At 36.3% G+C, this 14,699-nt stretch overlaps 1 protein-coding gene across 1 annotated transcript in view; it reads left to right on the top strand.

The window, feature by feature from the left end:
• LOC138316838 (bifunctional polynucleotide phosphatase/kinase-like) overlaps positions 1-13,651 on the top strand; it is a 46,998-nt gene extending 33,347 nt beyond the window's left edge. The window contains exons 6-13 of the mRNA XM_069258492.1: positions 3,927-4,019; positions 4,279-4,347; positions 5,054-5,081; positions 7,466-7,527; positions 8,115-8,224; positions 10,072-10,159; positions 12,911-12,972; positions 13,320-13,651. Coding sequence (XP_069114593.1) covers positions 3,927-4,019; positions 4,279-4,347; positions 5,054-5,081; positions 7,466-7,527; positions 8,115-8,224; positions 10,072-10,159; positions 12,911-12,972; positions 13,320-13,443 — 636 coding nt within the window. The 3' untranslated portion in view covers positions 13,444-13,651. The remainder of the gene's footprint in view (positions 1-3,926; positions 4,020-4,278; positions 4,348-5,053; positions 5,082-7,465; positions 7,528-8,114; positions 8,225-10,071; positions 10,160-12,910; positions 12,973-13,319) is intronic.
• The last annotated feature ends 1,048 nt before the right edge of the window (positions 13,652-14,699 follow it).

The following is a 14,699-nucleotide window of genomic DNA, read 5'->3' as shown; positions in this document are numbered from 1 at the left end:
TCATACTTTACAGGTGTAGTAGTGAGTTATTGTACATTTACAGGTGTAGTGAGTTATCATACCTTTACAGGTGTAGTGAGTTATACATTTACATGAGGTTATATATTTACAGGTGAGTGAGTTATCATACCTTTACATGTGTAGTGAGTTATCATACATTTACAGGTGTAGTTATCATACAGTTTAGGAGGTTATTGGTATCATTTACATTTTACAGTTAGTGAGTTATCATACATTTACATGTGTAGTGAGTTATCATACATTTACAGGTGTAGTTATCATACCTTTACAGGTGTAGTTATCATACCTTTACAGTGTGTAGTGTAGTTATCATACCTTTACAGGTGTAGTTATCATACCTTTACAGGTGTAGTTATCATACCTTTACAGGTGTAGTTTATCATACCTTTACAGGTGTAGTTATCATACCTTTACAGGTGTAGTTATCATACCTTTACAGGTGTAGTTATCATACCTTTACAGGTGTAGTTATCATACCTTTACAGGTGTAGTGAGTTATCATACCTTTACAGGTGTAGTTATCATACATTTACAGGTGTAGTTATCATACCTTTACAGGTGTAGTTATCATACCTTACAGGTGTAGTTATCATACCTTACAGGTGTAGTAATCATACCTTACAGGTGTAGTTATCATACCTTTACAGGTGTAGTTATCATACATTTACAGGTGTAGTTATCATACATTTACAGGTGTAGTGAGTTATCATACCTTTACAGGTGTAGTTATCATACATTTACAGGTGTAGTTATCATACCTTTACAGGTGTAGTGAGTTATCATACCTTTACAGGTGTAGTTATCATACCTTTACAGGTGTAGTTATCATACCTTTACAGGTGTAGTTATCATACCTTTACAGGTGTAGTTATCATACCTTTACAGGTGTAGTTATCATACATTTACAGGTGTAGTTATCATACCTTTACAGGTGTAGTAGTTATCATACCTTTACAGGTGTAGTTATCATACATTTACAGGTGTAGTTATCATACCTTTACAGTGTAGTTATCATACCTTTTACAGGTGTAGTTATCATACCTTTACAGGTGTAGTTATCATACATTTACAGGTGTAGTTATCATACATTTACAGGTGTAGTGAGTTATCATACCTTTACAGGTGTAGTTATCATACCTTTACAGGTGTAGTTATCATACCTTTACAGGTGTAGTTATCATACCTTTACAGGTGTAGTTATCATACATTTACAGGTGTAGTTATCATACATTTACAGGTGTAGTGATTATTTGAGTTATCATACCTTTACAGGTGTAGTTATCATACCTTTACAGGTGTAGTTATCATACATTTACAGGTGTAGTTATCATACATTTACAGGTGTAGTGAGTTATCATACCTTTACAGGTGTAGTTATCATACATTTACAGGTGTAGTTATCATACCTTTACAGGTGTAGTTATCATACCTTTACAGGTGTAGTTATCATACCTTTACAGGTGTAGTGAGTTATCATACCTTTACAGGTGTAGTGAGTTATCATACCTTTACAGGTGTAGTTATCATACCTTTACAGGTGTAGTTATCATACCTTTACAGGTGTAGTTATCATACCTTTACAGGTGTAGTTATCATACCTTTACAGGTGTAGTTATCATACCTTTACAGGTGTAGTGAGTTATCATACCTTTACAGGTGTAGTTATCATACCTTTACAGGTGTAGTGAGTAATCATACCTTTACAGGTGTAGTTATCATACATTTACAGGTGTAGTGAGTTATCATACCTTACAGATGTAGTTATCATACCTTTACAGGTGTTGTGAGTTATCATACCTTTACAGGTGTAGTGAGTTATCATACCTTTACAGATGTAGTTATCATACCTTTACAGGTGTTGTGAGTTATCATACCTTTACAGGTGTAGTGAGTTATCATACCTTTACAGATGTAGTTATCATACCTTTACAGGTGTTGTGAGTTATCATACCTTTACAGGTGTAGTGAGTTATCATACCTTTACAGATGTAGTTATCATACCTTTACAGGTGTTGTGAGTTATCATACCTTTACAGGTGTAGTGAGTTATCATACCTTTACAGATGTAGTTATCATACATTTACAGGTGTAGTGAGTTATCATACCTTACAGATGTAGTTATCATACATTTACAGGTGTAGTGAGTTATCATACCTTACAGATGTAGTTATCATACCTTTACAGGTGTTGTGAGTTATCATACCTTACAGGTGTAGTTATCATACATTTACAGGTGTAGTTATCATACATGTAGTTATCATACTTACAGGTGTAGTTATCATACCTTTACAGGTGTAGTTATCATACCTTACAGGTGTAGTTATCATACCTTACAGGTGTAGTTATCATACATTTACAGGTGTAGTTATCATACATTTACAGGTGTAGTTAGTTATCATACCTTTACAGGTGTAGTTATCATACATTTACAGGTGTAGTTATCATACATTTACAGGTGTAGTGAGTTATCATACCTTTACAGGTGTAGTTATCATACCTTTACAGGTGTAGTTATCATACATTTACAGGTGTAGTTATCATACATTTACAGGTGTAGTGAGTTATCATACCTTTACAGGTGTAGTTATCATACATTTACAGGTGTAGTTATCATACATTTACAGGTGTAGTGAGTTATCATACCTTTACAGGTGTAGTGAGTATCATACCTTTACAGGTGTAGTTATCATACCTTTACAGGTGTAGTGAGTATCATACCTTTACAGGTGTAGTTATCATACATTTACAGGTGTAGTGAGGTATCATACCTTTACAGGTGTAGTTATCATACCTTTACAGGTGTAGTTATCATACCTTACAGGTGTAGTTATCATACCTTTACAGGTGTAGTTATCATACCTTTACAGGTGTAGTTATCATACCTTTACAGGTGTAGTTATCATACCTTTACAGGTGTAGTTATCATACCTTTACAGGTGTAGTTATCATACCTTTACAGGTGTAGTTATCATACCTTTACAGGTGTAGTTATCATACCTTTACAGGTGTAGTGAGTTATCATACCTTTACAGGTGTAGTTATCATACCTTTACAGGTGTAGTTATCATACCTTTACAGGTGTAGTTATCATACCTTTACAGGTGTAGTTATCATACCTTTACAGGTGTAGTTATCATACCTTTACAGGTGTAGTTATCATACCTTTACAGGTGTAGTGAGTTATCATACCTTACAGATGTAGTTATCATACCTTTACAGGTGTAGTGAGTTATCATACCTTTACAGGTGTAGTTATCATACCTTTACAGGTGTAGTTATCATACCTTTACAGGTGTAGTTATCATACCTTTACAGGTGTAGTTATCATACCTTTACAGGTGTAGTTATCATACCTTTACAGGTGTAGTTATCATACCTTTACAGGTGTAGTGAGTTATCATACCTTTACAGGTGTAGTTATCATACATTTACAGGTGTAGTTATCATACATTTACAGGTGTAGTGAGTTATCATACCTTTACAGGTGTAGTTATCATACCTTTACAGGTGTAGTTATCATACCTTTACAGGTGTAGTTATCATACCTTTACAGGTGTAGTTATCATACCTTTACAGGTGTAGTTATCATACCTTTACAGGTGTAGTTATCATACCTTACAGGTGTAGTTATCATACCTTACAGGTGTAGTTATCATACCTTTACAGGTGTAGTGAGTTATCATACCTTTACAGGTGTAGTTATCATACCTTTAGAGGTGTAGTTATCATACCTTTACAGGTGTTGTGAGTTATCATACCATGACAAGTTTAGCCTAAAATTGTTGTAACACTTGCCTATTTACTTTACTGTTTGTGTCCTGTGGCTATGCTCTTTGGGACATATATAGAAACATTTGAACAATGAAATGTGATAGTGATATTTTTTTGTGTGTGTGTGTTAACAGTTTGCTATGAATGCTGGACTTAAGTTCTACACGCCAGAAGAGTACTTCCTCAACCAGTCCAAGGCCAAATACGATATGCCAGACTATGATCCGGTAATGATATCAGGTTATTTATCATTGTTGTAGTCAGTTAAATCATAGTTTGATAATGAAATGATGACCATGAACGTTTGATTGAAAATATCATCCTAGTAAAATGATAATTAGAAAAAAGAAACAAAGTTTGCATCCAGGCTTACAGCTCTAGTTTTATAAGGAAAAGACCTTTGGCTTTGGAGCTCTGAAGGTTTAACACTTGACCATGATTCTCGTGATGAGCTGCCATGTTATCTTACATTTCTCTTGTTAACAGAGGAAGGTTGACAGCGGAGACTGCCTCACAGATCCTGTTGATGCTAAAGTTGTCTCGTCTACTCAGGAGGTAAGTTCTAAGACACATGGCCTGAAGTTGTCTTGTCTACCCTGGAGATAAGTTCTAAGATACAAGGCCTGAAGTTGTCTTGTCTACCCAGGAGGTAAGTTCTAAGATACAAGACCTGAAGTTGTCTTGTCTACCAAGGAGGTAAGTTCTAAGATATCTTTTGTTAGGTTCCTTATCAATTTTATTTGCAGATTTAGAAAAGAAATACGCACAGTATAAATGAATATGTAGGCATACTTCAGAATGATTTCAAAAGTGGTGATTGTTTGAATCATCAAACAAGATTCCAGTTTGATTTCCGATTCTTGACAAAATGAATAGTAACCAAAGATTTTACGAAACAAATCAATGGTCCTTGATGCGATAAATTTGCTATTTAGTCAGTTACTGACCCCCTATAAAGGCATAGAGGGTCAATAAGCTTTATAGGGGGTGAGGGCGTAGCCTGAGCCTCCTATACAGCTTACTGACCCTCAACTATATAACTAATAATACAGACTTGTGAAGTTCCAATGTCTTGATATTGATGTATGTGACGTCTTTGGAAATTCTCACCCTGTTTTCATACACAACAGTGTTTGTTTAGGGTAACAATGATAGAATTAGCTGTCTGAAGGAGTCTTTGTATGTAAATGTATGTGTTTAGGGTAACAATGATAGAATTAGCTGTCTGAAGGAGTAATTGTATGTAAATGTGTTCTTATAGATGGTTATCCTGGTGGGATTTCCAGCATGTGAGTATAAAACTGTTTTATCACAGTAAATCAAACAAATTTGATTAAAAATAATAATGTACATTCCTAAAGAAACAGCCATGATGATTAGGCTAGTAACAAAGCAGGTGAACTGTCCATGTCATTTTAATAGAATGGCTATTTACTGTTTTGTTGTAACCTGATAGATTTAGAGCTGTCATTATGGTGATCGATATCAATGTATTGAGGATTATCATTTTTCCGCTATACAATCTCGATTTAAATTTTCAGAAATTGATACTATAATGTACTTAATGACCTGCCTATTACATAATTTCAAATGTCGACAAATTAACTTTTATTGTTGAAACTATACAAACTTTAGTTGTTTTGTAAGGTGCCTGACTAATAAAACCAATAATTAATTCACAATTACCACATATTATATGAAACACAAAAAATTAACATAGAAATAGTTCACATTTTTGGTTACAAACCCGTTTATATAATACACAAAACGCCTATTCTCAACACTACCAGTGTTTTGATACAAAAAATTAAAACTATGGCAGCTCTGGTTAAACTATTTATTTGCTTTCTTTTTTCTTCCTTTTTAGGTCATCTGACCGAAGGTCAGGATGACCTATTGTCATTGTGTTTCATCCGTCGTCGTGCGCCGTGTGCCGTGCGTCGTCCGCCGTCCGCCGTGCGTCGTGCGTAAAACTATTTATACTAAAGCCTACTCCTCCTAAACCCTTGAGTGAATTACATCCATATTTGGTGTGAAACATCCTTGGGGAAGGACAATCATATTTTATATAAATGAGATAGGTCCGAAACCTAGGGGCAGAGGGGTGGGGCCCCAAAAGGGCAAATTTTCTTAATTTAAGCTTTAAAATCCTACTCCTCCTTCATCCTTGGATGGATTTCATCCATATTTGGTGTGAAACATCCTTGGGGACGGACAATCATATTTTATATAAATGAACCTGGTTCGACCCCTAGGGGCTGAGGGTTGGGGCCCCAAAAGGGCAAATTTTCTTAATTTTAGCTTTAAAACCTACTCCTCCTTCATCCTTGGATGGATTTCATCCATATTTGGTGTGAAACATCAATGGGGATGGACAATCATGTTATATATAAATGAGCCTGGTTCGACCCCTAGGGGCTGAGGGATGGAGCCCCAAAAAGGCAAATTTTCTTAATTTTAGCTTTAAAATCCTACTCCTCCTTCATCCTTTGATGGATTTCATCCATATTTGGTGTGAAACATCCTTGGGATAGGACAATCATATTTTATATAAATGAGATAGGTCCGACCCCTAGGGGCAGAGGGGTGGGGCCCCAAAAGGGCAAATTTTCTTAATATAAGCTTTTAAAACCTACTCCTCCTTCATCCTTGGATGGATTTCATCCATATTTGGTGTGAAACATCATTGGGGATGGACAATCATATTTTATATATATGAGCCTGGTCCAACCCCATAGGGGCTGAGGGATGGGGCCCCAAAAAGGCAAATTTTCTTAATTTTAGCTTTAAAATCCTACTCCTCCTTCATCCTTGGATGGATTTCATCCATATTTGGTGTGAAACATCATTGGGGAAGGACAATCATATTTTATATAAATGAGCCTTGTCGACCCCTAGGGGCTTAAGGATGGGGCCCAAAAAGGGCAAATTTTCTTAATTTTAGCTTTAAAATCCTACTCCTCCTTCATCCTTGGATGAATTTCATCCATATATGGTGTGAAATATTATTGGGGAAGGACAATCATATTTTATATAAATGAGTCTGGTCTGACCCCTAAGGGCTGAGGGGTTGGGCCCCAAAAGGGCAAATTTTCTAATTTTAGCTGGCCCATGTCCTGTTTTCAGGTTTCAGTCTCCGATCTCAATGAAAAATTTGTCTATAGGGGTTTTAATTGATGCCGAACAACATGCAAACATTTTCATAAAGATTTTTGGTATTCCAAGATGGCCGCTGGCCCACTTCCTGTTTTAAGGTTTCAGTCTCCGATCTCAATGAAAATTGGTCTATAGGGGTTTTAATTGATTCAGAAGGGGGAACTTTAGGTGAGGACAATCATATTTTATAAAGGACCGAGCTAAGACCCATGGGGTTAGTACGGCGGAGGTCCAAAATGGGAGCTTTGCTGAAATTTGGCTTTAAAATCACACTCCTCCTCCTCATATTAATCCTTGAATGGGTTACAACCATATATGGATGAAGGGCTACCAAGTTTGTTCAACAAATGACATTTACCTATTTCAGAAACTTACATATTCAACTAAGGAGTTCCTTGTATTGTTTATATTAATTGTTAACCACTACTTTATACTGTGACTTTGTTGTTTTGTGCCATGAGTCAGATGATCGTTAAGGCCCATGGGCCTCTTGTTATAATATTTTCTCCAATTACAGCTGGAAAGTCTTTTTTCTCCACCTCTCAATTGGTACCAAAAGGTTATATCCAAATTAACAGGGTAGGTAACTACATTATTTGATTGGTACCTAATGTTTGTAAACTTTCTGTGACGTCACACCATCTTTTCTGAAATCTCCTATAGGTAAATCCCTTGTAGGCGCCTCATGATCGGACTGTTGCTTTGAATCAGAGGCATGAATAAATATTTTTTGTTTTGATTGCTCAATGTTGTTAAAACATTGTCACCGGTTTGCCCAAATTAATTTTGCAAAGAAAAGAAGAGTAAGATTACTAAGATACCGTCCAGTTTTCAGAGTAGACAAGTTCCGCATTATACAGGTTTTAGGTAGTATAACTTATTAATAAGTATGCTGGAACCACACAAATTAATCGGTATGGACAAGTTTCCGGTTTGCACAGGGTCTGGTTAAGCCAAGTTCCACAGTAGCTCACTTAGACTTAGTAAATACAAATAATACACAGGTACTAAGTCACTATTTATTTTACCAGGACACCCTCGGGACTTGGCAGAAGTGTGTAGCTATGTGTAGGTACTAAGTCACTATTTTTTTTCTAGGAAACCCTCGGGACTTGGCAGAAGTGTGTAGCTATATGTAGGTACTAAGTCACTATTTTTGTTTCCAGGACACCCTCGGGACTTGGCAGAAGTGTGTAGCTATGTGTAACAAATCACTCAAAGAGAATAAAAGTGTTGTTATTGACAACACAAATACAACTAAAGAACAGAGAGAGCGGTAGGTTTATAGTTCTGACAAAACAACAGAGAGATCAGTAGGTTTATAGTTCTGACAAAACAACAGAGAGATCGGAAGGTTTTAGTTCTAACAAAACAACAGAGAGATCGCTAGGTTTTAGTTCTAACAAAACAACAGAGATCAGTAGAATTTAGTTCTAACAAAACAACAGAGAGATCGGAAGGTTTTAGTCCTAACAAAACAATGGAGAGATCAGTAGGTTTTAGTTCTAACAAAACAATAGAGATCAGTAGAATTTAGTCCTAACAAAACAACAAAGAAATTGGTAAGTTTTAGTTCAAACAAAACAACAGAGAGATCGGAAGGTTTTAGTTCTAACAAAACAACAGAGAGATCGGAAGGTTTTAGTTCTAACAAAACAACAGAGAGATCGGAAGGTTTTAGTTCTAACAAAACAACAGAGAGATCGGAAGGTTTTAGTTCTAACAAAACAACAGAGAGATCGGAAGGTTTTAGTTCTAACAAAACAACAGAGATATCGGTAGGTTTATAGTTCTAACAAAACAACGGAGAGATCAGTAGGTTTTAGTTCTAACAAAACAATAGAGATCAGTAGAATTTAGTTCTAACAAAACAACAGAGATATCAGTAGAATTTAGTTCTAACAAAACAACAAAGACATTGGTAAGTTTTAGTTTTAACAAAACAACAGAGAGATCGCTAGGTTTTAGTTCTAACAAAACAACAGAGATATCAGTAGGTTTATAGTTCTAACAAAACAACAGAGATATCAGTAGGTTTTAGTTCTAACAAAACAACAGAGATATCAGTAGGTTTTAGTTCTAACAAAACAACAGAGATATCAGTAGGTTTTAGTTCTAACAAAACAACAGAGATATCAGTAGGTTTATAGTTCTAACAAAACAACAGAGATATCAGTAGGTTTATAGTTCTAACAAAACAACAGAGATATCAGTAGGTTTTAGTTCCAACAGAACAACAGAGATATCAGTAGGTTTATAGTTCAAACAAAACAACAGAGATATCAGTAGGTTTATAGTTCTAACAAAACAACAGAGATATCAGTAGGTTTATAGTTCTAAACAAAACAACAGAGATATCAGTAGGTTTTAGTTCTAACAAAACAACAGAGATATCAGTAGGTTTATAGTTCTAAACAAAACAACAGTGATATCAGTAGGTTTATAGTTCTAACAAAACAACAGAGATATCAGTAGGTTTTAGTTCTAACAAAACAACAGAGATATCAGTAGGTTTATAGTTCTAACAAAACAACAGAGATATCAGTAGGTTTATAGTTCTAACAAAACAACAGAGATATCAGTAGGTTTATAGTTCTAAACAAAACAACAGAGATATCAGTAGGTTTATAGTTCTAACAAAACAACAGAGATATCAGTAGGTCTATAGTTCTAACAAAACAACAGAGATAGGTAGGTTTATAGTTCTAACAAAACAACAGAGATATCAGTAGGTTTTAGTTCTAACAAAACAACAGAGAGATCGCTAGGTTTTAGTTCTAACAAAACAACAGAGATAGGTAGGTTTTTGGTTCTAACAAAACAACAGAGATATCAGTAGGTTTATAGTTCTAACAAAACAACAGAGATATCAGTAGGTTTATAGTTCTAACAAAACAACAGAGATATCAGTAGGTTTATAGTTCTAACAAAACAACAGAGATATCAGTAGGTTTTAGTTCTAACAAAACAACAGAGAGATCGCTAGGTTTTAGTTCTAACAAAACAACAGAGATAGGTAGGTTTATAGTTCTAACAAAACAACAGAGATCGGAAGGCTTTAGTTCTAACAGAACAAAGTATGTATTATACTTATATACTTTATTGATGTTTATTTCTTCACAGGTATATCTCGTTAGCAAAAAAGGCTGGCATACCTTGCAGATGTTTTCTCTTTACTGCTTCTTCCTATCAGTGTCGACACAATGAAAGGGTAAAACCATTTTAATTTTAGATAGCGATGACCATGACCAAGATATTAGAAGCAATATCAATTAGAGCAATAAGTTGAGTCATGGAGGTGGTAAACAATTTTATCATAAGAATTTGAGTTAGCTAAACGTAATGTAAAATAAAAATTGTAAAGATGTTATTAATCATATATGTTTTAACAGATACTAATGTACATAGGAATGAAAGGATATTGAGGATGACAAATATACATAGGATTGAAACGAATTTGAGGAGTAAGATTTGTCCTTCCATCTAACATCTAAAGGTCACACTGACTTACCCAATCTGGGCCCAGAGGTTAGAATGTCATTTTTAGGTCACCTGAGACGAAGTCTCAAGTGACCTATTCTAATCGTCTTTTGTTCGTTGTCCGTCGTGTGTCGTAAACAATTTACATCTTTAGCTCACCTGGCCCGAAGGGCCGGTGAGCTTATGTCATGGCACGGCGTCCGGCGTCCGGCGTCCATCTGTCCGTCAACATTTCCTTTAAATCGCTACTTGTCATAGAGCTCAGCATGGATTGTAACTAAATTTGGCCACAAACATCCTTGGGGGGAGGGGAACAGAACTTGTATAAATTTTGGCTCTGACCCCACGGGGGGAGGAGGGGCAGGGCCCAATAGGGGAAATAGAGGTAAATCCTTTAAATCGCTACTTGTCCTAGAGTTCTGCATTGATTGTAACCAAAATTAGCCACAAACATCCTTGGAGGAAGGGGAACAGAACTTGTATAAATTTTGGCTCTGACCCCACGGGGGCAGGAGGGGTGGGGCCCAATAGGGGAAATAGAGGTAAATCCTTTAAATCGCTACTTGTCCTAGAGTTCTGCATGGATTGTAACCAAATTTGGCCACAAACATCCTTGGGGGAAGGGGAACAGAACTTGTATAAATTTTGGCTCTGGTCCCCCAGGGGCAGGAGGGGCGGGGCCCAACAAGGGAAATAGAGGTAAATCCTTTAAATTGCTACTAGTCATAGAGTTCTGAATGGAATGTAACCAAATTTAAACCACAGACATCCTTGGGGGAAGGGAAACAGAACTTGTATAAATTTTGGCTCTGGTCCCCCGGGGGCAGGAAGGGCGAGGCCCAATAGGGGAAATAGAGGTAATTCCTTTGAATCGCTACTTGTCCTAGAGTTCTGCATGGATTGTAACCAAATTTGGCCACAAACATCCTTGGGGGAGGGGGAACAGAACTTGTATAAATTTATAAATAGATAGAATGGTCTCAAGGCCCTCTACAAATATTGTGAATTACATGTATATGACCCTGGGGTCTCAGGTTTCCCCCCTGGGAAGGGATTAAGTTAACTATAGTTTATATAGTGAAAAAACACATTTTGGAGCATTATTTGGTCATTTATTATAGAAAATTAGTCAAATGTTGTCAGAATTATCCCTGATGGCCATTGAATCCAAAACAAATTAACAAATTTTCCATGAATGACCCCCAGGGGCCTTAGGGGCGGGGCCAAAAGGGGTCAAATAGACTCAAACTTCAAAAATCTTCTTCTGAAATTCTGAAACTGGTAGAATCAAATACTCTTCATAGATGGAAAGGTCTTAAGGTCCTTTACAAAAATTGTGAATTATATGACCCAGGGGTCTTGTGTTTCCCCCTGGGGAGGGGGTCAAGTTTCTACATAAGAAATTAGTCAAACTGGGTTAGAATTTTAAGCCTGAGATAGCATTTTATTGTCATATCCATATTTGTCCCGGCCGACCCCCAGGGGCCTTAGGGGCAGGGCCAAAAGGGGTCAAATAGGCTAAAACTTCAAAAATCTTCTTCTGAATTTACAGATTTCATGGAACCAGATACTCTTTATAGATTGGAAGGTCTTAAGTCCCTTTACAAAAATTGTGAATTATATGACCCTGGGGTCTCATGTTTCCCCTGGGGAGGGGCTCAAATTTACTATAGTTTATATAGGAAAAACAAAATTATGAATATTGTTTGCTTTGTTTTCATAGGAAATTAGTCAAACTGGGTTAGAATTATTAGCCTGAGAAAGCATTTTAACATCATATCCTTATTGGTCCTGGCCGACCCCCAGGGGCCAGAGGCGCAGGGCCAAAAAGGGTCAAATTGGCTAACTTTTCAAAAATACTGTTCATAGATTGAAAGGTCTTAAGGCCTTTTACAAAATGTGTGATTTCATGGCCCTGGGATCTCCGATTTTCCCCTTGGGAGGGAGTCAAATTTACTATAGTTTATATAGGAAAAACACGTTTATGAACATTATTTGCTTAATATTAACAGGAAATGAGTCAACCTGGTTTAGAATTATTAGCCTGAAATAGCATTTTAACCTGGTTTAGAATTATTAGCCTGAAATAGCATTTTAACACCATATCCATATTGGTCCTGGCTGTCCCCCAGGGGCCAGAGGGGCAGGGCCAAAATGAGTCAAAATGGCTAAAATTTAAGGTACTGTGAAATCATTTATTTTCGTTGGGCTCAATTTTCGTGGATTCTAAAATTTTATAATTTCGTTGGTACTTAAATTCGTGGAGAAGACCTTCCACAATACCGTTAAAATACACAGTCGACACTGTCACCTGTACTGTGTGATCGCTCAAGCAGAACTAAGGTGTTAAGACCGTTAAGGCCCATGGGCGTCTTGTTGTTCATGTTATAGATTAATATAATATTTTCCTTAAGGATTTTAGTTGTGTCTTTTTTCCATTTACAGTCTTGTTAGACTGATAGATGTGTGTTTCTGTTGACAGTATCGTGAGATGGTGGACAAAAGTCACAAACCTATCAGTGAGATCACCATGAACAGCATGAGGTAATCACACAAGATGTCAATTAATGTTGGCTTATTTCCCGGCATGAATGGTATATCTGTTTGATGTAAAGGTGAAAAATAGATAACAGGTGCTTATATAATTAGGAGAGTGAAACAGCATTATTTAAACGTTTTTAAAAATGTTGTTAGTGATTAAATCATCAATTTTAATGTATATTTGTTTGCATGTAATGTTCCAAATACATGTTTGTTTTGTAGATAGAATTAATTCAGCCCTCTTATAGAACAACACAAAGTTATAATGTTGATTTTATTTTAAAAAATTGGCTGACCACGATAAACAGACAAATGTAATCTTAGGTTGCTCACATTTATGTTTTAAACAGGTCCAAGTATGAAGAACCAGACACCAGTGAAGGCTTCAGTGAAATTGTAAAAATCAATTTTGTTCCTCAGTTTGACAATCCTCGACATGAACGATGGTATAAAATGTTCCTTGTAGAAAAATAGAATCTGGATTTCATGGAGCTAGTAGGACTCAAATCTGTATGTCCTTGTGACAAAAACTTGGAGTTCTAAGGATTGGAGACACAAATTTTTATGTGGTGGAGGAATATTGATGATTACAATTGCTGGACAAATTATTACAAAGATTGTTCAGACAGTTCTATATTGATTGATATGACTGATAAACCACATATTAAACTCATGAAACCTTCTTGTTTGTTTCTTTTTGAATTAAGTATCTTTCTACTATTGACATCAGTTTTCTTCTCAAGGAAATCAAATGATACCAAAAATGTATAAGGATGTCTTAAGACATCCTTAAATATTGGTGAGGTGGAAATATTGATGGTAGAAGTGACTTATACAACCTTCTTGCATGAACTTATCTTTAATTTGTGGACATGAGTATTAATACATATGTAATCCAAATGGGAGTGTAGCCGGGTGGTGTCAAATACGACAAGGCTAAAGGGTTCTTTTAAAGATGCTTATTACATCGGGTGTAAAATACCCCCACAGGATAGTGCGGGGGTCACACGACTAGCCAGGGACAGGGACTGACCACTCTATACTGACGACTTCAAAATGGACAATACAACTATCCGGCTTATATATATTCTCTTGCCGACTTCTACATGTATAAAACAGATGTGAATTATTTGGCAGCAAAGACAGAAGTGTCGGGGTTAGTTAAAAGGATAATTTACAGAAAATCATGCAATAGGTATGTCCAATCAGTGTCCGGAGTCAAGTCACATGTCAATACATGAATAAATTAAAAATACAATACTAAGACACAGTTCACAGGTCAAAGGTTATAGCCTTTGAAATAGCTGACATCAGCACATTTCTACGTAAAGATTAAAGATGCATTCTCACCACTTTTTATCCCCCGCCCAACGAAGTTGGCGGAGGATATACAAATGGGTTCCGTCCGTCCGTCCGTCCGTCTGCATGTCCGTCCGTCTGTCCGTCCGTAGGAATGGTTTCCGGAGCATAACTCTAAAACCAGTCGAGATATTTCCACGAAACTTCATACACACATTGGTCTTATGGTCTAGTAGTGCCTTTTGCTATTTTTAGGTTTTCATTTTTTGCATTTTTTCCGTAACCATGGAAACATTGCTGAAAATGGCAGATTTTTGTGTAAGAATCGTTTCAGGAGCACAACTCTAAAACTAGCAGAGATATTTCCATGAAACTTCATAGACACATTGTTCTTATGGTCTAGTAGTGCCTTTTGCTATTTTTAGGTTTTC

The sequence above is a fragment of the Argopecten irradians genome, chromosome 2 (assembly GCF_041381155.1).
Source record: "Argopecten irradians isolate NY chromosome 2, Ai_NY, whole genome shotgun sequence".
NCBI lineage: Eukaryota > Metazoa > Mollusca > Bivalvia > Pectinida > Pectinidae > Argopecten > Argopecten irradians.
Note: the sequence above shows the minus strand (reverse complement) of the source record. Positions and strands in the feature narration are given on the sequence as shown.